At 43.8% G+C, this 27,589-nt stretch overlaps 1 protein-coding gene across 1 annotated transcript in view; it reads left to right on the top strand.

Annotated features, from left to right (window-relative positions):
* VEGFD (vascular endothelial growth factor D) overlaps window positions 1-27,589 on the top strand; it is a 442,197-nt gene that overhangs the window by 337,878 nt on the left and 76,730 nt on the right. The window contains exon 6 of the mRNA XM_069637174.1: window positions 23,376-23,547. Coding sequence (XP_069493275.1) covers window positions 23,376-23,547 — 172 coding nt within the window. The remainder of the gene's footprint in view (window positions 1-23,375; window positions 23,548-27,589) is intronic.

Below are 27,589 nucleotides of genomic sequence, written 5' to 3'. Positions count from 1 at the left end.
AGTTCACTGCCAGCCCCTTCTGCTTTTAACCTTGGATTTCTGCTGTGTCCTGTTGCTGATGTTTCCAGAACCTGATCCAGTTCCAGTGCCCAGTGCTCCTTGCCCTGCTACTATGCATGCACTCCTGTGCCTTGTGCCCAGCACCTCTGCGCTGCCTCCCTGCAGCCCTGTTCCCCTGCCTACAGTTCTCGGTTCCTTGCCTTCAGGCCCTTGCTCTGCACCAATAGTTTCCTTGCTCTGTTCCCGCAGTCCATAATATCTGCCCATGTTATTCCAGTCCAGAGCTTCAGTTCCTAGTATTCTTTGTTTCCCGTCTGCAGTTCAGACCTAGTTATTCTAGTCAAGAGCTTTTGTCCAGAGTTTACCTGTTTCCTATCAACAGTTCAGTCCTCTGTTCCTTGAGTGCATTTCTTAGTTTCCAGTTTTCCTTTTCCATCCAAAGTACCCTTTTGCTTCTTGCCTGCTCCTATTTCCTGTTCTCTGTCCAGGCCCTTGCTCTTTTTGGCTTCTTGTTCTTCCGTGGATATTTTTGTTACTGTTCTTGTTCTCACTTGTGCACGTGCAATCCCTTTGTGCAGAGTTTAGCTTCTGAGGTTCCCAGCAGGCAATCTGTGTCCCTTTCCTTTGTTGCATTTTACTATTGTACCTTGTGCCATATTGTTAGCAGTTTACTGGTTCCTGTTTTTGAAAGCAGTCATTGTTCAGTTCCTGCTGGGCCCATACAGGCCTCAATCTTGTGGGTATAGTTTTACTTGTTCGTTCAGAGTGGAACCCTGTATTATTAACCATCCCAGAAGGCTCAGTTTTCCCCATACCCTGTGGGAAACCCTTCCCCCATTGTGTATACCACCGTAGTGGGAACTTCACACGTTTGTCTTACTTGATATACTTGTGAATAGGCGCGTTATAAATGCCATATCATATCATTACTTGTATTTCCTACCCATTTCTGTTCACTGCTTTTGTTGCCCATCCATAGTTATTGCCTATCCTTCCTTGTCTGCGGGACTCCTTACGCTCCTGTATCTTGTGTATTTTTCTCCCCTTGGCTTTGGGGCACGTCTCTACCCTCAAGTCCCTCTCTCTCTCTCACAGAATGAAATATACACCATCACCCTACCAGAAAGACTCAAAGCAACCAAATCTATTGTCCACACAGATGGACCGATAACTATGCTGGATGTGAAACTCCCCAGCATTCGCAACTGGATTATTTCCACATTGAACTCAATTGCCTTTAAGAAACTTTTCAAAAACTCTCAAAAAAGAACCACGCTAAATGGTTCACCCCCAGACTAAACTACTTAAAAAAAAGAAAATCTGAAACTCGTAAAAATCTGGAGGAAAATAAAACTACACATTTGGAAATTCACCTACCACCAACAGTTACACATTTCCAGGGCTGAAATAATCAAAGCAAAGGAAGCACACTACTTCAAAAGCATTGAACAGCACTTCACAGCAAAAGGGATATGTCTCATCCACAAATTCAAAAACCTGACAGCCTGCAGTGCAAACTCCCTACACAAGAGCTCTGTCACCAGATCGCTACACACTTCAACCAAAAGATTCACAACACCCACAATCACCTTGAGAATAAAGGATGCTCCCATCGATACGCTATCATTGAGACTCTGCCAACACCTTCCACTGCCTCCTCTCAATTGTCTTTCCGCCTTCTGTTTGCAGAGGACCTACAAATTACCATTGACTCATGCAACCCATCAGGATCTCCTGTGGATCCATGCCCATCTACCCTTTTGCTCCTAAACTATAGTCACCTTTCACCTAGTCTATCCTAGACCGGTCCACATTTGGCCTCCCGACGTGTCAGCCTCGATTAACTATTCAGGAATTTACCCTGTTGAATGATTTAAAAGATAACCCTGAGTCAAAACACCCACACAATTTAACTGGGCAGCTGCAACACAACTTGCACCCATCACACAGCCAAATACTATGTGTTACTAACTACCTAGTACCATCTAAACTGCTTCAGAAAGACAATTACCTCATTGTTGTTCTAATCTCTCTAGCTTATTGATATATCTACAAAGTTAGGGTCTACATTTTAGATTGAAATCAGACCCCCTGTTTCCAGACCTTCCATTTAGTGCTCACTTTACCATGTACACTGAATGGAAGGTCTGATTGTCACACCTACCAACACAACCGATAGCAAATCCGAATGGAACTGTTAAACATTGTCTGCCCATTTGATAGATTTAGACCAAGAAACTACATTGTTCAGGACATGTTGAAAAAACCTTTTTGTTTGCTACCTTTCTTTGGAGGAGCATGTTTTGCCTCTAGGCAGTGAAAATCCATATAATAATGTATATAAGGTTCATGTTTAACATTAGGTACTGTGAGTTTGGCATCATGGAAGGAGACAGATTCAAAGTTTAACAATAATGCTTATTATCTTGCCCTAAGCTAAGGTGGTATTTCCCTACCTAAAGAAACTAAGGAAAGTCTGTGTCATAATGTTCAACTGAAAAGTCTGTGTCCAAAACCTATGCTTGCCTTCACAATGAATACAAAAACAATGTGTAGGCATGTCAACCATAACCTAAGCAGTGATTCAACCATGAGCTTCTGAGCTATGTTCCAGCTCTGGCATATTCTTCAGCTTCTTTTTCCCCAATGTCAATAAATTCACTCCAATGTTCAATTTACCTTTGCTTAGACTTGAAGAAATACAGTTCCACACTTTTGCACGGATCAGGGTGCCCTTCCCCAAGTTCAATACAGTTCCAAGCTAACACAGTTGCAGGCACCAATACGTAGGGTTTCCTTCCCCAAGTTCAGTGTTCAAATATAACACAAAAAATAAATATTTTGAAGCTTCTGTAGCACAAGACTTTACTACTTAGGGCTCCCTTCATCTGTTTTCCTTCTTTCAACACAAGAAAACTTCATTGTTAGCTTCTAGGGGTTCCCTGGTCTTGGCACAGTTTTAGACCACACCGTCCACCCATTACAGGTCACGCAACCAGGAACCTATCATTTGCTTTCAATAGTTCTTGATTCACCATATAGTTGTTCTCTGGTTTTGGGGCACTTTCAGACCACACCGTCCACCCACTACAGGTCACACAACCAGGAACTTCCAGGTTTCTTTCAAAGTTCAATAGTTTGATCAACAGGCAGTTTCTTAAGCCACAGCTTGGCCACTTTATCACATATGTGGTTTCTTGCTCTGGATTCTGCTTTCAGATAAGTAGTTCAGTTTGCCAAAGATGTTGCGTTCATTTGTAAATGTGTCTTTCTCTTAATGAAGTATATCTTTGCTTGTTTCTTTCACTTCTCTATTCAATAAGGGTTACTGTTGCTTAAATACATACCTTCTTACTTGTTTCATTCAATATGCTAAGTTACTTTCACCTACTTCACTCAGTTCGATATTCAACAGAAGTAACCTGGGTTACTTTTACTTGTTTCATTCAGTGTGGTATTCAATAGAAGTAACTAGGGTTACTTTCACTTTTTTTATTCAGTTTGGTATTCAATAGAAGTAACTTGGGTTTCTTTTCATTTATTTGATTATCGATATATTGTAAATTCATTTGCTTCCATATCCCGCTACTGTGTTCACAGGTTTTCAGAGCTCTCTTATGAGTGAAGTATCCCTGACATTTACCTGGGCATTCCTGCTCCTCCTCACGGCTTCTCCCACTCTGCGAGAAAGCCTGCTTGCCGGGTGCTTCTCGTTGCACTCTCCGGCGATCGCGCTGAGCCTCGCCGATGCAGTCTGCCAGCTCCGACTATTCGCCTTTACTCCAGGGTCTTCTTTGACCTGCACCATTTCTCCAGCAGGCTCCACAGGGACTCAACAGGCGTTCCAACATCTTGGCTTCTCCTGTTTCTGCACGACTCCTTTTCCACTGCTCTCCTCTTCCAACGCTGTCTGTGCAGCTTCATAGATCCACCTTTTATACACCTGTGGTCCAATAATGGATTACAGGTGTGTCCCATCAATTACTGGTGCCTGACTCTCATTAGTAGTACATGACTCAAGCCATTGACGTCCACGGACATCAGGCTAGTAACCATTAAGATGGCCCTCTCAGTGGGCCTTACCTCGGCACGCCGACTCAGAGAGATACAGAACACACCACGCATTCTTACCTAAGGTCGTCTCCTCTTTTCACTTAAATTAGTAGATGGTGTTACCAACTTTCTTGGTGGACCCTAAGGATGATGCTCAGAGGGTACTGCACTGTCGAGATGTCAGACGTGCTCTACCTGAACAGAACCAAGAGCTTCTGCAAATCAAACACTCTTCGTCGGCAAGGGTTATGGTTGGTGAGCGACCATCCTCTGCCTTAATGGAGAGCACTAAGTGAGGGTAACAAGAGGATCCCGCGTGATGCACCACTTCCTGGTACCTCCATCACCCTTTAGCATAGTGTACGCCATACTTCCTTTTGTCACCTCACTAGATGTGCCCTGAATGAGGCATGGACATTCATCACAAACCCTAGTGGTCCTACAATGCCTATCACATGGCTCCAATGTGTGAATGTAACATCCAAGATACCACATCCTCACAAGGTCCCAAATGGGACCTATCAGACAAATGGCTGGAGAAGTACTTCACCACTACCAGAGAAATAGATCATGTGGCAGAAAAATAGACGATGCTCTTCATGGCTGGTGATTTTGTTCACAAGAAATTTTAAATGCTGAAAACTGGTTATGGTTGGTATGTAACTGCAAAATGGACTCCAATGGACTACTCCAGCCCATTCGTCAGTGTTGATTATGAGAGCTTCCAGCTGCACTAGACTTGAATGCAAGCACAGGAATTGCTTGATGCTTATCATTCACGTTAAGGACAATTGGCCTCATCCTGCACGCTGGGAGTGAAGTAGAGTGAAGTTCGAGCACAACTAATCCAGGACTGCTTCTCAATTTGGCTTCACCACAAGATATTACAGAAGACTGGAATCATGCTGTCAAGAAATCTGGAGCATTGCAGATCACATAAACTTGCCAATGTGATAGCAGAGCATATGGAAGAGATCCTGAAATGGTTGAGAGTGGAAGAGGTCAAGACAATACGGGACTGCTCAGTGTCCTGAGAGAGCCCGTGGGTACAGGCATACAGCAACAGAAGTCCCCATCCTCACCACAAGCTTCTTGCAAATATTTAGTCCCACACAGGAAATTGCCCCCCCTGGGTGAAACATTTGGACGGTGTTAGTGGTTGGACAACTATCACAAGGTATGTCACGCTGAATTTCCCATGGAAAGAGACAACAAGTTTCTGAAGCAAAGTCCAATAATGGCCAAAGTGGCAACCATAGTTCTTGTTGCTGATGCCACGTTTAACATACCCGCCATGACAACACCATTGAAGAGGTAGGTATTCTTCACCTGTACAGTTTTGAGTACCACAACAACTAAGAAGCAATAGCCTTGATGCAATGTGATGATACATTCAGTGGAAGATAAGTTTTGTATCGACACTGAAGCCTCTGTGATTATGATTGCCATTAAGCGGGTCATTGCCTTTGCCCTTGGTGGGCACCTTTGACAAAAGAGTTTGCCATAACTAAGACAGTGAGCAAGGAAAACTCTATGGGACCACAGACGCAGACAAACAGCTCATCTGTAACACATTTGAGGCTCCAAAACCTGTACATTTTGTATATGGGGTATACTAAGAAGACATTGAAGCCATGCTGAGCATGAAGAGCTGTCTAACAGAATTCGGGGCCTAAAAGAACAGCAAATACAATTATAGATAGATCCAATGGTCTGACCAATTGCGTTGCATCAAAGAAGATTTCCTTTCCATAGCTGCAGAAACTGGAACGTGAATTAGAAAACAAAGAGACTGAAAAAATTATTAAGAACTCTGTGGATGTTCCCGATAATGGTTGAGTCTCAGCCAAAGCCGCTTGAAGATTTGTGAACATCCATGAACATGGGTTTCCTGAAAAAGTCACCCGAACCCAAAAACATTGATGGAATTATAGCTGATTTTGAAGGGCAGCTATATTTTCTAATTTTTTTAAAAAAATGTATGTTTGTATTTGCTTTTGTAACGCGCTCAGGCCCAGGGACATCAGGGCGCTGTTGCGAACCAGTTACAAGGTACTAATACTTAGATCATCAAATATTACATAACATTCGAACATATGCGATTTCCCAGAGGTGGAAGACAAGAAGACCCGGGGCAGGTTGTGGTTAACTGTCCTGGATAGATCCTTCAAAGGTCAGTGGGGGCATAGTTAGGTTTTTGAGATTTTTTAAAAGCCCAGTGGGAGTTTTCCGATCGTAGCGAGGGCAGGAGGGCGTTCCATTGGGATGCTGCTATGGATGGGTAGCTCAACCCTCCTCCTCTGGCATGCATATATTTAGGCGGGATGATTGAGCGGGCGAAGTGGGCTCTGACCGGTCTGATAGGGTTGGCTTTGACAATTTTTTGAGCTAGGTACTCCGTTGCTGCGTTTGACAGGCATTTGTGTGCGATGGTGAGGATTTTGAAGTTAATCCTTTCTTGGATAGGGAGCCAGTGTGCCCTTTTTCTGGCTGCAGAGATATCGTCTTTTTTGTAGATGTTGTGTGCAGCATGTAATGCGTTGTTCTGTATTGCATGCATTTTGCAGATGTTTTTTTAGAGGTGCTTACGAAGAGGGCATTGCAATAGTCAAGTCTTGGTCTGGTTATTGATCTTGTATTGGTCAGGCAGCTGGCTGGTGTGAGGTATTGCCTAGCTGCATTGAGAAGTTTGGCTGTATATGCAGCAGATGAGACAATGGCTTTCACTTGTTTGGTCATCGAGAGAGTTGCGTCGAGATGTAATCCCAGTGTTTTCACAAAGGCCGAGACCAGGATTTTGATGCTATCAATCAGGAATGAGGCGTATGGTGGTGGAAGTTTTTTTAGCATTGTGGGTGATCCTACTACCAGAAGTTCCGTCTCATCATTTAGGCAGAGGTTGTTCATGGCCACCCAGGTCTGGGTGGTGAGGTAGACCTCATTGATCCTCGTGGAGTCTTTCTCATGTGATCCTGATAAGGAGAGAAGGTTTTGGGTGTCGTCAGCATTTTTGGTGTAGACTATGCTGAGGTCATCCAGGAGGTCGAAGAGGGGTTTGGTGAAAATATTGTACACGGTGGGGGAGACACATGAGTCTTGTGGTACGCTGTATGGTATGGGTTCTGGTGGGGCATTTGCCGAGTCCGAGAAGACTCTTAGGGATTTCCCTTCTAGGAACGAGGTGACCCCGGTCATGGCATCCTCTGAGAAGTTTGCTGCTGTTGTGAGGTGGTGACAGAGATTATTGTGGTTAACCAGATCGAAAGCAGCTGATAGGTCAAGGAGTAGGAGAAGGGCGGCTTTGCCTTCGTCTCTGCGGTTGTCCATTTGATTTTTCAGGTCTAATAGTGCTGATTCGGTTCCATGGCCAGATCGAAATCCAGATTGACGTTTCCCTAGTATTTGGTTTGATTTCAGGAAGAGTTGAATTTGATTGTAGGCTGCCCTGTCCGAGATTTTTAGCAAGAATGGTAGTGTGGTGATAGGCCGGTAGTTGTTAGCTGCTGCAGGGTCTAAGTTGGGTTTTTTGAGTAATGGGAGAACCCAAGATTCTTTCAAGCTAGAGGAGAGGCAATTTGCTGCAAAGAAGGCATTGATGAAGCAGGTGATGAATGCAGCTAGGATGTCAGCACAGTCTTTGATAATAGGAGCTGGGCAAGTGTCACCTTTGCATTTAGATGGTTTCAACTTGCGCATAATGTTTACTATGTCTTTGATCGAGATCTCGTTGAAGTGGAAAGGATTAGTTGGTTGACTACCGCAGGGAGGTAATGGGATACCTGTGGTGGGTGTCTTGGACTTGATGAGGTTTTGTTAGAGGGTGGTCTTGTCCTGTAATAGAGGAATTTTGGCTTTCATAGCTGCTTGGATGCTGGTGCACCAAAGCTCGTCTTTCTTAATGGTGGACGGGGGAGGAGCTGGGGTTTCTAGTTCTCCAAGGATGCAGAATATTTCTTGTGAGTTGGATGAGGCATTAAAATTCTGGCATTATAAGCTGATGATTTAGCTGCGATTCTTAAGCAGTTTTGTAGAAGGCCATTTTATTGTTTTGGTTTGGAGTCTTTTTCCTAGCTGAATACTGGGTACCACCAAGTCCCTATTCTGGTATACAAATTTTATCTTTGGGGTATCATCTGCTGTAGCAGTGTTTCACCATACCATCACAAGAGTGTTGAATTGAGTCCCAGGGCTTGAGATGGAAGAAAAAGCTCTTAGGGACATGAAGCGCTCAGTTATGTATCTGTATGTATCTGTATTGGTGTACACCTCTGTATTTTACCTATGCCAGCAGAACCTTTAATGCAACAGGACAATGTTGCTCCCAGATCTTGAGGACAGCACTGGATTTCCTCTAGGGCTGTAAATATTTCCACTTATATGTTCAAGGTGATCGGGTGCATGTTGTTACTGACCATAAGCCTTTCCAACCCATTAGAAATTGCATAGCGCCAGGGTCTCTGGACAGAATAGAGAGATAGGGGATTCAAATCTGGGATTATGGAGTGAGGTGTTTCTGCCCAAGGGCAGACAGCCTGTACGATTATCCGTCTTGTAACCTATCAGGTCCCCGGTTGATGAAGAAGTGAAAGAAATACTGGCGGAAGCAAATGTCCAGTTGAGCACTCGAGCTGCATTGCATTATCTCTGTCTCAGGATGTCATTTGGCTGGCTATAGGAGGATAATTACCTCCAATTGGTTAAGGGCCATCTAGGTTCAGGCAAATAGAAGTATTTCCTGGCTTGGCAAGGTCACTGCATGGAAGAGGCAAGACTGACCGTTCAAGGTCTGTGAAAGAAGCATACTGAGCTATCTGTGTCCTGTGATGGCCTTTGAGGCTCTAGGATAAGAATGACTTTCGCCCTCATTGACCAGGTTATCACCTTGACCCACGCTGGACACCAAGGGGCAATAAAGACCAAAGCCAGCTTGAAAGAAAGGGCCTAGATCCAAGTATTGGGAAGACGTATTATAGCCATAGTAAAATGCAGTATGTGGTGCAATGCTACAAGTCTGCCAGGTAAACAACCGCCGATTGAGTGCCCATCAAAAAGTGGAAAACCATAACAGGCAATCAAGATAGACTTTGCTACAGCACTGAACAACAAACATTTTATGGTGGCCATTGACACTTCTCTCGTTTTGGGATCCAATCTCCTGCATTCTACTTTCACATTTCTCTGTCTCTCTAGGCCTCTTCACTCCTTAGGGAACCTTCCTTGCGCCATACTTTCCATCTCAGTAGTCTCTACATCTCTCCCCCTTTTCTGCCCTTTGGGGCGTTATCTTCTTTCCCAATAATGATACCCTCTTTGGCCACTGGTCACCCCCTCTTTACCTCTTGCTCCAGCTCTCCTGGCCCCTTGGTCTGGTCTCCTGGGTTTCTCTCCAGGTCCTCAGTTCTAGTATTGCCTAGCCTCTTGGATCTCTCCACCATTCTCCTCTGTTTTTCTTAATTTATTGCTCTCTCCTCCAACCTTCTTCAAACAAACACCTGTTTCCACTCAGCAGTCTACAGCTCCTTCTACCAACAGTAACTGTGTCATACTGAGCTTGTGGGCTTTTGTAGAGCTCTGGCACCAACTTCTAACTTCTCTCTCATGAAAGGGCACTCCGGTGTGTTAGCTGGGATGAGAAGCTCTGCCTCTGTGGGAGGCTTACATCCCTAATATGGGACTTAGGTTTAGCTCGTCACTGCCCTTGGGTGGCCGTCTTTCTGTCTGCCACACCCCTGGCCCTGCCTACCATGCCTCTCTCTGGGTAGGGGAACCATGTGTCTTTTCACAAAGCTGGTGTAGAAACTGGCTGATGGGCCCCACCCTGTAGGATGCCTTTCAGTGCTGATGCATGACCTTGAGCCTGGCTAATTCCTCATCTTGAGTGGTCCTTTCTCTAGTTGTCATGCCTTGGCCCTGCCCTCGGAGGGGATTGCGGGATGGATTGATGGATTCAAGTCCCTCTATTGCGTATGTAGATTTATATGGGATTCCTGCACCCAAGCGTGCAGGTGCTGCCAGTTCTGTGGGACCGCTGTTCCTCAATTTCCTTAAATGGGCAGGATTGTCTGTAGTGGCAATGTGACTGTCTGCTGGCCTAAGATGGTAAATAAGTAGAGGTGACCATGGAATGCTCCCTATACCTTCCCAGACCCATCATCTGCTAGTTTGGGCAGGCAAATTGCCTATTTGATCACCCCACTGAAGGGTCCCAGAGTGAGGCACGGGACTTCGTAACTGTACAGGTAGTCTCCAAGCTACATCTAAACAGGTCTTAGTGCAGCTAAGTGGTCATATTACACAAATAAAGTTGAGAGTGCCCTAAATCTGTCTAAGGAACTGTTTGGTCTTGTTCGCTCACTTTCCTCTGAGTCTTCTGCACAAACACAACTTATCCAATCTCAATTCTTAAGCGACTCCCTTTCCAACTTTTTTATCCAGAAAATTCTGGATATGCGTGATAGAATTGCTGCGTCTGGTTTACAAACCAGGAAACTGGAATGGGTCACACTGGTGGCTATGTCTAGTCTTCAGTGGTCCCACTTTCCTGTTTTTTCATCTGAGGATGCTGGCTACCAGGACAATGAAATCAGCGTCACCCTTGGACCCCCATTCTGCTAGCAGTTTTGAAAGATATCATAGCGGATATTGCCCCGTGGGTAGTCCAGGTAGTCTTGGGGTAGTCTTTCCTGTTCATCCAGAATTGTTCCCCCGGAACTCAAACATTCACTAGTTGTCCTGCTTCTTAAAAAGCCCTCTTTGGAGCTTGCTGTTCCAGACAATTTTTGCCCCATGTCATCATTACCCTTTTTGATGAAACGTTTAGAATCTTTGAGCTCTCGTATAATTTATTCCTTTCTTGAAGATTTAGCGTTTTTCAATCATTTGCAATCAGTTCCGCCAAGCCTGCGCGCAGAGAGTAAATTGGTATCAGTTATGGACGACATTGCCCACCTCTCCGATCAGGGTGCAGTGGGTGCGTTGACATTATTAGATCTGTCAGCAGCATTTGACACCGTTGACCACTCCATCCTGCTAGACTGCCTTGCCGGGGCAGGGATGTCAGGCCAAGTTTTTACCTGGTGTAAGTCTTTTCTGACAGATCGGGTACAGAGCCTCTCTATTCGACCTTTTTGTTCGGAACCTGTCTCACTATCCTGTGGTGTTTCCCAGGGCTCTACCTTGTCCCCCACGTTATTTAACATCTATATTCAGCCTCTGGTTGGGCTCGTCCACACCCATGGCCTCTGATGCTGCTCCTACGCTGATGACACGCAGATTCTTGTATGGCTTAATCTGTCTCAGCCTGAGACTGCTTTGCGGCTGAGGTGTTGCTTGGAGGACATAGGGTGTTGGATGAGCGACAACTGGCTTAAACTAAATGGGGACAAGACTGAGGTACTGGTCACTGGTCCCCCTTCTGCCTCTGCTCTTTGGACTCCTGCTTTCTTGTCCCCTGCGCTTGGCCATTTTCCTTGCCCTGTTCCAGTGGTGAAGGATTTAGGGGTGAAAATGACTGCGTCTCTAATGAAGCTCAGGTATATTCAATTTGTCAGGTTGGGCAATTTAAATTGAAAGCGTTGAAGAAGATTCTTCATGTTCTTCCCTCCCAGCTACATGCTCCGGTAGTTGCATCTCTGGTTATGAGTACGCAGACTACTCTAACTCTTTCTTTCTTGCCCAACCTGCTCGTTTGATCAAACGTTTGCAACTCCTTCAAAACGCTGTGACTTGAGTTGTTAACAAAACCCCTTTAAGAGCACATATATCTCCTGTTATTCAGCAACTGCATTGGCTTCTGATACCTAAGCGTATTCAGTTCAAATCCATGTGTCTTGTGCACCGCTCTTTCTATGGGAATATTTGCAATCTAAATTCTGCCCTTACATCCCTAGATGACCTCTCTGCTCTCAGTATGCCCTTCTTATTCAAGTTCCCTGTGTTACATTGTCCTGAGTAAGCTGTCAGGCTTTTTTGGTAGCGGCAGCACAGTTATGGAATGCTCTTCCTTTTTCTCTTCGAGCTACAGAGAATCATTTTATATTCTGTAAATCTCTGAAAACGTTTCTTTTTAACCCCCATTTAGTTTTCTACATATTGGTGGCTCGGCCTTGCTGGTCTCATAGCACCAAGATGCCCTCTGGGTGTACAATGCCCTTTAGAAGTTTGTATAAGATAACATAACAATCACTTTGGAATAAAGTCTTGTGGATATGATATGATATGGCATTGATAACGCGCCTATACACAAGTGGTTCAAGGCGTGATCATGTCCCCATCCTGCATCTTTTTGCAAGGCCTCCTCCCTGTTATGGAGTTGTGGTGGGTCAGAAGGAGGATGCGTAAACGCTCAGGACATGGTTCACTGATTTTTAATAAAGTAAAGTTAGAAGGCCTCGCTTTCCTTGTCACTATGGGGATCCCTGCCTATCTTTCTAACTAGCTTGCTTGTCTGTCCGTCATGAAAGTCCAAGAAGAAATTATTCAGCTGTCCTAACTGACCCTACCACTATGTAAACTAACTTGTAACAGTAGAATGACTCCCTTCTCCTGAGGGTACTTCTCGTACCAGTCGATAATGGTCTTATTTAGTATATCAGTCTTAAATAGTCTCTTGTAATTCTTCAAGGTGATTATTGTCTGTTCTTGTCTCCTTGGGATTCATTTTTAATGGCCTTTCTGTAAGATCTATTCTCCAGTTTGATGATTTCACTGTATTCTTGACTTGGATGATTACTTGGAGATGCTCTCTCTCTTGGAAATGTATAAAGCAGATTCTTCTTCTCTAGTTGACTTGCTATATATCTCACCGAGTTATTTCCTCTGAACTGATTCATACAATTCTCTTTGTCTTATTCTGTTTTCCTTGTACAGAATGTTGAATGTTTGTCCCTTATCCCAGGGCACTGTTTTCCACTAATCCTTTCTCTTGATTGCTTTGATTATTAGGATTCCCCTCATTTGGATTATTGCTTTGAAAGTTCATTAACTTCTGCTTGTTCTTCTATATTCCGTCATTTCAACAGAGGCAAGTTACTTGTGAGTTATAACGATTCCTTAGGGAGCTCGCGTGACTCCCGGTTTCCCTTTTACCTTCTAGTCTGATGGGAAACATCCTCGGGGTCTGGTGCATTGGGAGCCCTCTTTCTACTCTTGTACTGCTGGCGGCATGTCCCCATCAGCGTTCACTGCTTTGTGTTTGCTGTGCGCACCACATTCTCTCTGTATCCCTGTGAGGAACTGGATACTGCACTGTACTGTATCTCTGGTGGTCACGGCAATGTTTCCTGGAATGGCTGTCCGCTACGTTTGCCCTGTGGTCTCGCCACCCCCTCTCTCTGGGCTCCTGCCCTGGTTTCTCCTTCTCAGGATTCACTGTTAGATGGGTGTCCCACACTGCAAAGTCAAGCGTGTATGCATCTTGTCGGCCTCCTGGCCTGTGCGCGTCTCTCTGTCCCTCTCTGGATATTACGGAACTTGGTGCCTTCCCGTGTCTACGTACAGGTTTCCCTCTCTCTGAGGTTCTCTCTCTCGCGTTCATGTCAGGTGTCTCTGAGCCTACGTTCTTCAGCGTACTAGTCCCAGTGGATTGGGTATTTTGATTTAAAGGGACATGTTCTTCTTCCTGATAATCACAACATCTACTGAGTATTTCTTAATCCCAGTCTTCATCTTAAGTATTTTCTGAAATGGTCGGACATCTCATGTAAGCCACAGTATGCACAGCTGTAGGGAGTTCCCCACAGCTGTAAGGAGTTCCCCACAGGAACGGGGGTCCTTGTCTCCAAAGTGGGAGTCTCCCCCGGTGAGGTCCCTCCTACCTCAACCCCTAGGGAGGGTGTTGCGGAGTATGCTCATCTCCCTAGCCTCAAAGGAAGGGGGTCCCCCTTAGAGAGAAGGGACAAATTCCTTCAATTCGTCACAACGCCCACTCAGCCCGCAGAGGTTGATCACATTCTTCAGCCAGTCTGTTTTGAGTTACTCACCTTTCTAGGATTGCAGGTCATGTTTTATCTGACGGCTATGTATCGGTGTTAAGTTGCTATGTAATTTACTTTCTTCCTTTTGTGTTTGTTATTGAGACCGTTTACATTCATTAAGACAATATGAATGCTTATTGTCATTTGTGTAGAAGGTTAAGTAGTGGTTATGCCATTCATAAAAGATGAGGACAAAGTCATTGTGCATTGTCATTTCTCTTTTATTGATTTTATTTAATTGCTCATTGGACTTGCAGGCATCCATATTCTCCTCCATATTCTCCAGCTTTTCATGTCTGAAAGATCACACAGTTTTGTGTCCTCTCTTGACTTACTCTTCCTTTTGGTTTTAGCTCCATCAAACTCTGTGTGCCTTGTTGAAACATGTGTACTTAGTTCTAACGCCCATGTCTACTAATCCCAGTCACACAGAGTCTTAAAATGGCCGCAGTTATTTCATTATGTGCTTTCTAAATATGCCTGTGTGGTTTGGGGAGGTGCTGCTGCCCCAGCGTCACTAGTTCCCTGATCTTCGGCACTGGAGCTCATACAGCTATTGCTTCATGTTCCTGTTACACAGCTTGCTCCATGATCATTAAGTGCTTCTATGGCTCACACAGTATACTGCCAGCAACTGATTCACAGTACATGGGCCCTCGTGCCTATGGCGGCACATCAGTCACCAGGCCTTTAGCCATTTGTGCCTGCAGTCCACTACCAATGCCTGGCCTTTTAGTGATGCAGGCGTAAGGCATGGGGCTACCAAGCCATGGCTGCTGATGCAACTCTTCCATGCACACCGTGCAGTTCGCACCTTTGCTCCCTTCGTAATCCACGTGCTGTATGGGTGTACTTTGAATACACATTGCCTATCCAACTGTTTAGCAAGATTGATACGCTGCTGAATTCTGACAGTGTGTATTTCTACCATGGAAGAGGGGAGTTAAGTGAAGACTTATGAGAGAGTGGCTTTCTTGGTTTTGGTAAAGAGCAGACTTTCCAGGATGACATTCTCTGCTTGGCAAATGCTTTTTTTAATGTTAAATAATTTTATTACGCATTAGTAACATATAATGACAATATAAAACATCAGCAGTTAATAAAACTATAAAGGTAACAGTGTAATATAATAAAAGAGGTATTAAAGAAATTAGCAATATAGTTCATGCAGGATCAAAACAGCGTATCACAGTTAAAAAGTGATAAAATGTGTTAGGTACATAAATATTAATCAAGAGGAGAATCAGAACTCTTAAACCATTTAACATGTAGTCTAATTAATGACAAGTCATAAAAAAGTATGTGGTAGAGAAATAGAGTAAACATTACTTAACAGGACACGACACGTAAGGAAGGGGGACAGATGGACAAATTAAACTAGAATATTATACAGATTCTGACGAAGAGGCAGCTAGATAATTAATAAAAGCATTCCATTTTTGATTATCTTTTTTAACATCACATCACCTTTTTCAATCCTATGTACATAACAGACATATGGCCTCATTACGACCCTGCCGGTCCGGATAGAACGGTGGCGGTAAAACCACTGCCACTGTTCTTTCCGGACCGGCTGATTCAGAGTCCTGCAGGCGGGAGGTGTCACTCCCGCCAGGACTGACCTGGCGGGTTTAACACTACCCGCCTACAGGCGGGCATGGCAACACCAGCTCCGTCATAGACGGAACCAGTGTTTCCATTGTCCCCATGCCCATGGAGTCCTACGGGACTCCATGGGAATGGGGATTTACAGAATTCCGCCTCTGGAATTCCCGGGTTGTAATGACCCAGTGATTCCAGGAATCGCGGAGGCGGAATGGTAATACGGGTCCGGCGGTAGCCTGCCGGTTTTTCCGGCACGGTTACCGCCAGACTCGTAATGAGGCCCCAAGTCCACCAAGCAGAATATGATAAACGTTCCAGACATTTCCAGTTTGAGGATATACGGTGGAAGCTAATAATGACAAACAAATCAAACAGGTGAGGAAATTACCCCAATGTCAGAATATCCATAAGATCCAATGATACATTTATCTAGATTAAGCTGAGCAGTAAAATTGAATGCTTCTTAATGACAGTTGCCAGGGGAGCGCCACTATGCAAATATGAAGGCACCTGCAAAGGAACTCCACTGCCATATTTACTATTACAAACTGGTCTTTCTTCAAAAATAAAGAAAAGTGGGTGCAAAAAGAACTCCACACTAAGATTTGCATTGGCCAGTGTGCCAGTATTTGATACCTAATACACACACTGGTTTGATCCAATCTTAAGAGACCAGTAGTGTAAGCAAATAACCCTGAGCGTTACAATTTTGCCTGTGTTTGAAGGAGCGTGTTCTGAAATTTAAAACGCTCCCATTTATTACCTGCATTGACTTCCTTTGACTTCCTCTGGCACAGCACTGCGAGCGGAGCTCTTGCTGTGCGATTTGCTTCCTGAAGGGGGTGGGCCCCTTCGTGGACACGTGAAGGCTCACGTGACTTGCCTCCAAGTCAAATTGCCGTCCCAACCGCCCGAGCGGCGTTAAGCCCTGGAGGCAGTAAGGGCTGGTGCTGTTTGGCTGTTCGGCGTGGTCGGCTGTTGGCTGCGGTAAGATAGGTACTGATTAACTACCGCCAGCGGACAAGTATCTGCCACTTGTTGTCCCAAATCGGATCAACTACGGTCTGTTCAACATCCTTAAGAGTATTAATTCATTGATCTGTTTAGCCGGTCTTTGGGGAGGAGAGACGGACTAAGGCTGCTCCTCAAGCCATCGGCGTTCCCTAGACGGCTAAGAATTTTATGTGTAAAATCAGCACAAGCAAATAACTAAGGTACTGTTTGGCGCATTTGCAAGAATTCAGTTCCACTCTCCATTTTTTAATTTTTTTTTATCCTACTTTTGGATCCTCTCTTTTAAGCAGCATTTATCTATCCTGGTTTAGTATCTATTTGTCTAATCATAATTCCTATCTATTTGTATTTATACTCTGTGATAGTATTACTATAAGGTGACATGCGTACCCTAAGAAGTGCCATTTTGAATGGGCCAATCTTGGTTCAGGATAATGCCGAAACACACAAGCGAAAACAAATGGGCAGTACGCCCCGGAGGCATCACCCTGCTAGTGCCTCGAACATCAATAGACATACATCTCCAGCTGATATAAAACGTTTCTTTTTTTAGTCTAAACCCTTATCCTGTGACTTCACTGGTAAACCAATTGACCCTTGCTTTAAGTTCACCACGAGCGCCCAAGGCTCGAATGTAAAAAACTTTTTGGCAGTGTCTGATAACACTCTTATTAAAGAGGGCGTAATCCCTCTTTTAAAAGAGCTTCACCCTATGCCTGCAATATGTGAAGCACCTGGATCCCCAGGGTCCAACACCAATTCCAATAGAAATCTAGAGCCTCAAACACTATGTCAGAATTCTTCAGGTCCTGCTGGTGGGGGTAGTCCATTATTACATCACTGTCATGCTCCCCCACCACTCCCCCTGATCGAAAGCTGCTGCGGTTCATCGGATCCTCAGCCTGCAGTAATTGAATTAAGCTCGAACTATTCCTTTTTGGAAGGGGATGATTGTCGGAATTCATTAGAGCTACCTGAAGTTTATTTCATATATTCAGACACAGCACATAGTTTGGTCGCTTCATTTGCTGCCCCCACTCCCAGACGCGTCCCTGACATCTCGGCCAGACCACCTGATGACCCTATTTTGCCTTCAGTCATTTCTCCGTCCATTTTGATTGAGACCACGTTGCATGCCATGAATTTGGCCATTTCTTCTCTTTTTAAGCTGTTTGAAACGCTTGACCGAAAACTGCAGGCACATGATAAACAGATTGAGAAATTATTACATTGGCAAGCAACGCTTAAACATAGTATTGAAACGAATATCCGAAAAAAACTAAATCCAAACCTTGACAAATCACTAATTTTTGACAAGCCGCCTACCGACCCTATTACACAATCACAAGCTATAAAGTTTAAGACATTACCTGCTTTTCACAATGTAATTCACAACGATTTTTCTCTGCCCCAAGGCATTGAAAATCCGAAGGACAGGTCTTTGTCGGACCCTGTAGTTCCTGGAGACAAACAAGTGTTTAACATATTCTCACTTAATGGATCTAAGCCACGCGAAATAATACTTAAGCCAAAAAAGAACCTGGTTTGTAAAAAAACAAAAAATGCTAAAGATATAACAAAAACGGCAACCTCAGCAACTAAAGCCTTCATTAAAGCCCTATCCTTGCCCAGGAAGAACACCACCATGGCTGCGGAAGCAGTACAAAAAAAATATAGCGCCTTGGCTAATGCTAAGAAAGCTAGTAACAAGCTTACGACTTGCCCTGCCGACATAATAGCTTATGACCCACTTGACGCGCTGGTTGAGGCTGCCGAACATGATAGGGCGGTGAATATACAAGGTTCATTTCCCTTAGTACCCCAACTTGCGGTGGTACAAGTAAAAGAGGGTGCTACCCTTGCAGCTTCATCACCTTGTTCTCCTGAGAGGATCTCAGATAAGAATGTTGAAGCCAGACGGAATGAAATCAGAAAGGAGATCGACTACTATATGACTAAACAAAGACCTTTGAATGCCCAAGTATAGATGCTGAAGGATCCTAATATTCGGGAGATACCCCATATAACAGTCCATACAGAAAAGAATCATGTGGCACAGTCACTCATTACGCCCCTGATCCCCGAGCTTTCTTCTTTAAAGAAAATGTCTGCTCCCCTTAAAATTCCTACTAATTCTGCTAATACACCCACCACCAAGAAACTCACATTTGGTGCATCTGAAATGCCAATACAACAAGTAATAAAAACTGCGGTGGAAGAATATATGACCAACTTGAACAAAAATGCTACATTACATACGAAGTTAGAGGCTGACCAGCATACTATGCATTCACAAATAACTGATTTGAGCCGTTATCCAGCTGGTCCTGTTGCAAGGGCTGATACACTTCCTCAACAACAAAACCACTCACTGGGTACAAGCTGTTTGCACTCTAATAGGTTTTCGTCTTTACCACCAAAAAACTCGAAAATATCACCCAAACAAACGCTATATCCATTGATCATCCGATGCAGAGATATACCTTATGCGAAGTGTGATTTAAATCGCTCTAGTATACTTGCAATACTAGCTGAAATTCCTGCGTTAGACGATCTGCAATCCTCCGATATTGATTTGGTGGAATTTATCTTCGATAATGATCTCTCTGTTGCACGGTTTTGGGTGTCCTCACAAGTTGTGTTAAACACTTTGTGGCTTGCTAAACGAGAAATATATGAATTAGGGTTCGAGCTTCTCACTGCTGTGACAACTCAAGCTCCTATTTCTGCGGTGCAAAATCCATCGACGCAGACATATGTCTCCAATCAGAGACAGGGTTTATGTGTTCAGTCGATTAATCAAAATTATCATCCAATATCTCAATCTGTATCAAAGCAGTCGTAACTTACTTTTCAATATCCTCTGCCATCTTTGTCTATGATAAGTTGGAACACTCGAGGCCACGGGCACTTATTGAGAAATGGTTCCAATAAGTTATCGCAGCATGATATTATTTTATTTCAAGAAACTTGGCTGACGGAGCGGCCAGTGTGGGACAACTTTGAAATAGTTTTTAACCCTGCAATACGATCTGTGAAAAGTCGGCCCATGTCCGGTCTCCTTATGGCCTTAAACAAGTCCTCAGAAATTGTTCTAGAACACCAGTCTGCGCCAAATCGATATACTCAATTGATAATTATCACAATAAGAGAACAAAGATATGCGATAGTAAATCTATATTGGAATCCAGCTGCAATGTCCACCAAAACATTTCTTAAAGATCTGGAAGAGTTATGGTTAGAGATTATTAAACTCCCTATATACCCGCATGTTATTCTGGCGGGCGATTTAAATTTGCACTGTCTGGATGCCCCCCATAAACGTATGGATAGCAGACTGGTCTCCTGGAACACTTTTATTGAGACAAAAAACTTGGTTATGTTAAATGGTTCATGCTCGGCTAATAGCCCGCCACAGAACACATGGAAAAAAGGACACTCCAGTGCCATTATTGATTTAATTTATGTTAATCGTGAATTATTCTCTGATACTAAGCTGTTTTGTGTGATCTCCACTGAGGACAGTGATCATAACATATTGAATGTGAAATGGCACTGTATGGCTTCACAGGGAAAAAAGGAGACATATAATACATACCACCCCTTATTAGTAAACAAAGGTATGAATAGATTACACTGGACTGAATACAATTTGGCGAAATTCGCCAGGGTATTTGAACAGACAATTGTGTATGAGAGGATCTCAGGCACCAACAAGTCACTCGAGTATAGTGACTTATTGCATACATTCGGTACAACAAACAAGGCGAAGACAAAGTACTTTCCCTTGCATTCTTTTGACAGGGAAGTACAGCGCCAAAAGTCCTGGTTTAGAAGGGAAAAAAAGGTAGTTTTGGCTTTGCCTATCCAAGTGAAATGGCAAGCCCTTAAATCATTGAAAACAAAACATAAAAATTGGATGAAGGCCCATCGATCTATTCTTTATCAAACTGATGGAGAATGTATGCTCCAAAAGATGGGATCAAAAAACTCTGCGCAAATATGAGCACTAATTAATAAGACCAACCCTAATACGCAGATTTCATTACAAATCAATGACGTAGCAGAGGCTCAATGGGTCGAAAATTACACAAATTTGTATGCCTGTCCTGAGACTATAATTTCACCACTTAGTCAGTGTGATCCAGGAGTATTTACTTTGCAATTCTCAGTAGCAGACATTTTATTTTATATTAATAAATCTAGTAGATCGCGTGCCCCTGGTCCAGACGGGATCTCTAATTACATGATGAAGCAAGATCCGAACCTATGGGCAAAGATTTTATATCAACTCTACTCCACAATCATGCGCACTCAACAATTGCCTAAATCATGGTCTCTCTCTATTATTGTCCCGGTGTTCAAGAAGGGTAATAGACAAGACCCCTCAAATTATAGACCGATTGCCCTTCTTGATACACCGGGCAAGATCTTTGCCCGGTTGATTCTCAGAGATTTGCGGGCTTGGATAGAAACCTCTGGTAATGCCGATGTATTCCAAACCGGATTTGTTGCAGATAAAGGCACAGCAATAAATATCACAGCAATCAATGCGATCAAAGCTAAGTGTGAATGCCTTAATCAGCCCTTGTTTTTAGCTTTCGTGGATTTTAAAGAGGCCTTTGATTCAATCGATAGACATCTTTTAATTAGTAAATTGATTAAAATGGGCTGCCCCGGTTCACTAATTAAACTGATTGCGCTTCTCCATACAAATACTGCAATTCAGATAAGAACTACTTTAGCTGGGCATCTAACCACTAAAATCCCGACAGCAAGAGGTCTGAAACAGGGCTGTATTCTGGCGGCCACTATTTTTAACCTGTTTATACTGGACATGGGCAAGAATTTTATTGATATCAACTCAGATGCTCCAAAACTCGGGTCTCATCAAATTGCATGGTTATTATATGCGGATGATCTTATTTTAATCTCTAAAACGCCGTCAGGTCTACAGCGGCTGATAAAAGGCCTTTCACTGTATGTTCAAAGAAATCATATGGCTATTAATTTAAGCAAAACACAGATCATGCAATGTTATAACAAAAAATGTCGCCCCTTAAAATCGTCCATCTGGACTTTCCAAGAAGAGCTCATCTCTATTACCCCACAATACAAATATTTAGGAGTGATTATTAACAATCTGAAGTGTGATATTCCCTATGTCCAGGATATAAAACAAAAGCTGCAAACACTAATGTGCCAAGCTAAAGTCCTCTTGCATAAATTTGGTAAATTTACATGTTCTCAGATACTTTTATATTATGCCCAAAAAGTTCTACCGATAATAACATACGGCTCTGAAACTAAATTACCAAGAGACCGTGTGTTTTGGGATCGACTCGAGGGAAAATTTTGGCGAGCAGTGTTTAAGTTACCGAATTCAACTCCAGGGCCTTTGATACGTTATGAGCTAGGAGTCCTTTCAATGTTTGTGTTTTATGCGTGGAAATTGTGTTCGTTAATGAGGAAATTTTTGCTGTGTATAAATTGTTCAGATTTATCTTATATATTGGCTATATACATGCTGAAATCCACACATTTTGTTCCCAATAAGTGGAGAAATTTGGTTACCAATCTTTTAGTAGAAGCCGACATTACTATTGAATTGCTTTTAATCAATCCCAATCGTGCCCAGAGAAAACTATATCAGCATGACTGGATTTGCACTTTAGAGTTTTGCTCGCGGTATAAAGATTATAGCGGTCTGCCTTTCGGTACGAAAAGAATGAGAACTGCATCCTCTTATTTACTTAAATTCCCCTCGCCCCACTTTAGAAACAACTATCTCCGATTTAGACTCAACTTATGGCCCACCAGAGAAATTTTATCTCGAAGAGGTCAAATAACAAAACAAGAAAATATTTGTCGGTTTTGTCAATTAACAGAGTGTGAGGAAACTTTAAAACACTTGATAGTAGGTTGCTCCTCATTAAAAGAATTACGCTGTACATTCTTTAAAAAACTGTATGAAAATTATAACTGCTTAACTAAAGATGTACTTTGGTTTAGAATATTCTCCTCACCTCTGCAAGCTGTCCGTATAGCTACTGTCCAATTTATTTTAGCACTAAATCTTGAGATAACTGAAAGTACAGCTTAAATATGTGTGTTATGTAATTAACGTCCTCTTCACAGGTGGATTACTAGTGGTTTTAACGATGTGGTAACTCGAACCTATTTTAGATTGATTTTTTTAAAGGATAATTCAGATGATGTACATACATGAATTGTGATTTTGCCACCTTTTGCTGTTTTTGTAAAATGATGAAATGCTGAAGTAGAGGGGTTGTAGGGTTTTGTAGGGTACTGATTTTGAGCTTGATTCTATTTTGAATTCATTTTGATGTTCAATGTGATTAATTTGTGTTATATATTAAATTGAAAGGTTGATTACCAACCAACCAATTAATAAAAAAAAAAAAATCTTGCTATTTTGCATTATTCATTTAACCCTAGGTTCACACGATTTGAGTGAGTGCTGGTAGTGTTCCCGGCAGTACAAGTCCGGACATCATTTTTACAGTTTTATTCAAGGGTTTGGGAGCCAAACCCACTTTTACTACTAGTATCCCCATTAAAAATGCTTTATACTTCTACACATTCTTCACTATTAGACGTTGTTTATTGGGAGAAGTTATTTGAAATTTGGTGTGCAGTCCCCATTCCTTATAATAATATGCATATAATGTAACATACTGCTCTAACCGAATGTTCTTCAATTTGCAGAGTTGGCTATTTGTGGCCCACACATGGAGTTTGAGGATTCCTGTGAATGCGTCTGCAAGCGGACCTGTACCAGGCATTATGTTTTAAATCCACACAACTGCACTTGCGAATGTAGGGAGAACCTGGATAGCTGTTTCCTCAAGCAAAAGATATTTCACCCTGATACCTGCAGGTAAGAGTTCAGTCTCCTCTTGAATTATCCACTTTGAAGATCCATTAGAATCTACAGTAGCAAATCAGCTGCTGTTTGTCATCTTAATTCTACCCAAGCATCCCTTACTCCGCTTACAAAGAAAGCAAACAGAGACTTGAATGAGGTCCATCTGTGTTGCCCTTCGTTAGTGAATTTTCACTTCTGCTATTATCTTCAAGTTAACTCACCAGATCAATGAGAGGAAAGGGACGTGGTCTAAATTGTTCAAAGTGACCATGGATTAAATATTGCTGAATTTGGAATTAATGATTTAACTTTATTTAATGAAATATTGTTGGTACAGATTTGTTTGGTATTTTGCTCTGGCACGTTCTACCTTAGCTTTCTCCAACCTGAAAGCGTTGCCAAATGCACCTTCTATGGGTGCTTCTTATTGCCCTAGCTTTCTGATGTCATATGTATGCCAATTATTCCTTGGTGATGTCACATGATGTACAGGGCACCATCTGACTATTTGGGCATGTTATGAGAGGATAGGAGGTTGAGACTCAGTGGGCAATGTGACACAAGACAAATTATGATTAACCTCTGGCTTTCACAATGAGAAACAGAATTACCATTCCAATATTCATATAGGCACTGTGGCGGGTCAGAAGACGGACAGAGTTGGATTTCTTCCATTTCTGGACTGTTATTAAAAAATAAAGAGAAGGAAAACTCCTAACTATCCCAGAGCTATTGGTCTTCCCTACCTAACACAAACTATCTAGGGTGCTTGTCTGCCATTGGTGAGTTCAAAAGGAAGATCTGTTTGCTGTCCAAAACTAATCTATGTTGTCCCTACCACTATAAAAAACACTTAAGCACAGGAGAATTACTCCATTCTCAGCAGAGCCAGTTTAGTAACTTAATCATAGATAATTCTTGGCAACTATTTCGACCAGTTCATACAGTTCATAAATAGGGCTCTTCAGTTTTTTTCTGTGTCCTTGACAACTTGTTTTCCCCTTCTGAGGTTATTCTTTGCCTACTCTTCTGGTACACTTGGTGCTTCTTCAATAGAAAATGACCCGCATTATAATTGAGCCGGTCTGGAAGTAAGGTGCCGGTAACAGTGTTACCGGCATCCTTTCCGGACCGGCTCACTCAGAGTCTGCCGTTAGGGGCTGTGAACTACCGGCAGGCCAGACCTGCCGGTAGTTCAGACCCGTGCTGGCAGATAAATCACTGAAGCACCGGCACTGTTACTAACGGTACCAGCGCTTCAGTGTTCCCACTGCCATGGAGTCCTATAGGACTCCACGGGAGTGCGAACTTACTGTTCCGCCAGTGTTAGGAAAGATTTCTTAATTGTGGGTAATTTTCCTTCCATGTGGCAACCCCTAAACTTTTTGCTGTTGTTTTCACCATGATCTAGACTTTGCCAGAGAAGTGCAGCCTTCTACCGCACTCCTCTGGGCTTTCGCTCCATTCTTACAGGGAAACTGACATGCCCTTAAGACAGTCAGTACTGGGAAACGTTGTTTTCCATAGTTTCTTTATCATGTTGCAGCTTTCGCGCAACATGGCACAAGAGGGCACTGTAAGCTAAGTTACTGCTCTCTTGGGTCTCTAGTCTTCTACAGGCCCTAGATACTCTCTTTGGATTGTAAATGAACGGTGCAAGTGAATCACGGACGCGATTGGTGGCAGCGATCGTTTCTTGTGTTTTTGAGCTCCTTTTGGGTTTTAAGTGCGTTTCTCGCGCTTATCCCAAAATGGTGGCCTGGCTCCCAAAATGGCCAGATCACGAGGCTCTTTGTCCTGTCCGCTGACCTTCTTGCCCCCTTCACCTCCCCCAGGTCGAGCCAACCGGGGGCCTTCCTTATTTGGGCATGTACTTTCCCACGAAACACAGATGCTTTCGCGGGCTTCTACAGGCCTTCTGTGTGCCTCCAGGATGGGGGCTGGGATGTCTGGTCCCAAATACACATCCTGGGCGCCAGAGAGTCTAGGGTGGTGTGAATGCCTGGGACCCCCGTGGTCCGTGATAGGTCCACATATGGTGTGAGTGTTTTATGAGCGGATCTCCCATTGGGTCCCCTCCGTTTTGGCGCGAAGGGAACCGTGGATAAGAGGGGGCTGGAAACACCTCTACCAGGTCGAACTCCTGAGTTCTCACGAACAAAGGAATACAGGAGCCTAGTATCCTGCAACCACGAGGCTGAACCGAGGAATCGCTGGTGACCCGCTGAAGGACTGCTCCTCTGCACTGCTGTCGCTTTGTGAAACCCTTTCTACCTCGGATCGAACGAGAAGGTCTGTACTGGTACTTCGACCCTTGGAATAGTGGGAACAACTATTCTCGGCATCTTCACCATCTCCTGCATGTAAGCCTTCGGAAGTGTCTCTGGCCATCCAGCAGACTGACCAGCCTACCCAGGAGTCTTGCTCTGTAACCGCAGTCAGGTTGTGTTGTATTACGAGTCCTTGTCACTCTCACACGATTCGTACACTTGGCATTCCCAGGTCTGAAGTGAGTTGTGTACATCTGGCTGAAATACACCCGGCCGCTCCGTTGCCCTGCTGTGGTAACAAACTGTGCGGGTTCACTGCGTTTGGGACATCCTCAACTCAACTTCTGCTGCTGCGGAATCTACACGACGCCGAGACGTCCCCTGCTTGTATCTGAACCTGCCAGCACTGAAACTGATGCAGAGAAGCCTGGGTCTGCCTGCATCGGGGACCGGTGAGTAGCATCGCTAGGAACTGGTCGCCCTCCTGCAGGAGCCCATAGCTTTTCCCCGCTGTGTCTAACAGCACGCCTTTCCGTATTCGCGCTCTGCTTTTGCCCACAGTGGAGGCTGCGCTTGAGTCGCGGAGCTCTGTTCATCTTCATTTGTTCACCGAACTAAACTGCCTGATTCCCTCGAAGAGACTCCCCTTTTTGCCCGTTGGCACCAGCGTGTGCAGGTACTTTTGAGCACAAGGCTCCACTCTTCGTAGGGCTTGGACTTCCTTTTAGTTAGGTGCCTCTGAAGGCGGACTGGGTCTAATTATTATTCGCACTTCCTGTTTTTCTCCCCATCTAGGTGGTTACACATTTTGTGCGTCTAACTCGTTAGACTCGTTTGTATTTGTATATATATTGTATTGGTTTGGTATGCGTTGGTTTACTTGAGTTTTATTGTGATTTCTCGCTACGGTCAATGTTACAAAGGCCTTGTAATAAATGTGTATATATTTTTAATATAACACCTGCTTGGAGTAATTTGTAAGTGACCTTGCTTTGTGTGCTCATTGCGGGCTTTCAGTCACCCTCACCCCTCTTGAGACCTAGGGCCTCATTACACGGTAGGCGGTGAGACATGGCGCTATTAGCGCCATGGCTCATGCCGGTAAAATACCGGCACCGCCTTGGCGGAAAGGGGATTTACCGCCCCATTCCAAGGTTGGAGGGGCGGTAAATCCCCCTTCCACCATTGCCCTTCCCCATTCCCATTTCTGCCCCATATGGCTCTATGGGAATGGGGAAGGCGCTAATTACGGCACCGCAATTTTGCGGTGCCGTAATTAGCTCCGAGGTCCCTTAGCGGGTTGGATTTTAACGCCTGCAAAAAGCAGGCGTTAAATCCCCCAACCCGCAAAGGGACCTCGTAGTAAGGCGGTAAGGATTTACCGGTACCGGTATTTTACCGGTACCGGTAAATCCTTACCGCCATCCGTGTAATGAGGCCCCTAGTCTTGACCGGCCCGATCGCTACCCTGATTGGTCTGGCTTGTCCAGAGCTTACCCTGTTCCAAGAAACTAGACTGGCCTTCTGAACCTCTGCTCCTCCAGGACAGAGTTCAGAAATCCGTCTTAACAAATTGGTGTACAGCGATGGGATACGACTGAAGGTATCCAGTGTTGCGCACGAGCAAAGGCATTTCAAGTTATTCCTACCAGGACACGTAGTGAATTGTCGTAGTATAACTTTTAAAAGGCTATAGTCCTATCTAACAGTATGGAAACAAATACCTTGTTGACTTTAAATGCTTCTAAATCCGAAACATTGAAAAAGATGTATGCGGAGAGAGG

This window comes from Ambystoma mexicanum, chromosome 7p (assembly GCF_040938575.1).
Source record: "Ambystoma mexicanum isolate Mex_15411 chromosome 7p, UKY_AmexF1_1, whole genome shotgun sequence".
NCBI classification, from domain to species: domain Eukaryota; kingdom Metazoa; phylum Chordata; class Amphibia; order Caudata; family Ambystomatidae; genus Ambystoma; species Ambystoma mexicanum.
Note: the sequence above shows the minus strand (reverse complement) of the source record. Positions and strands in the feature narration are given on the sequence as shown.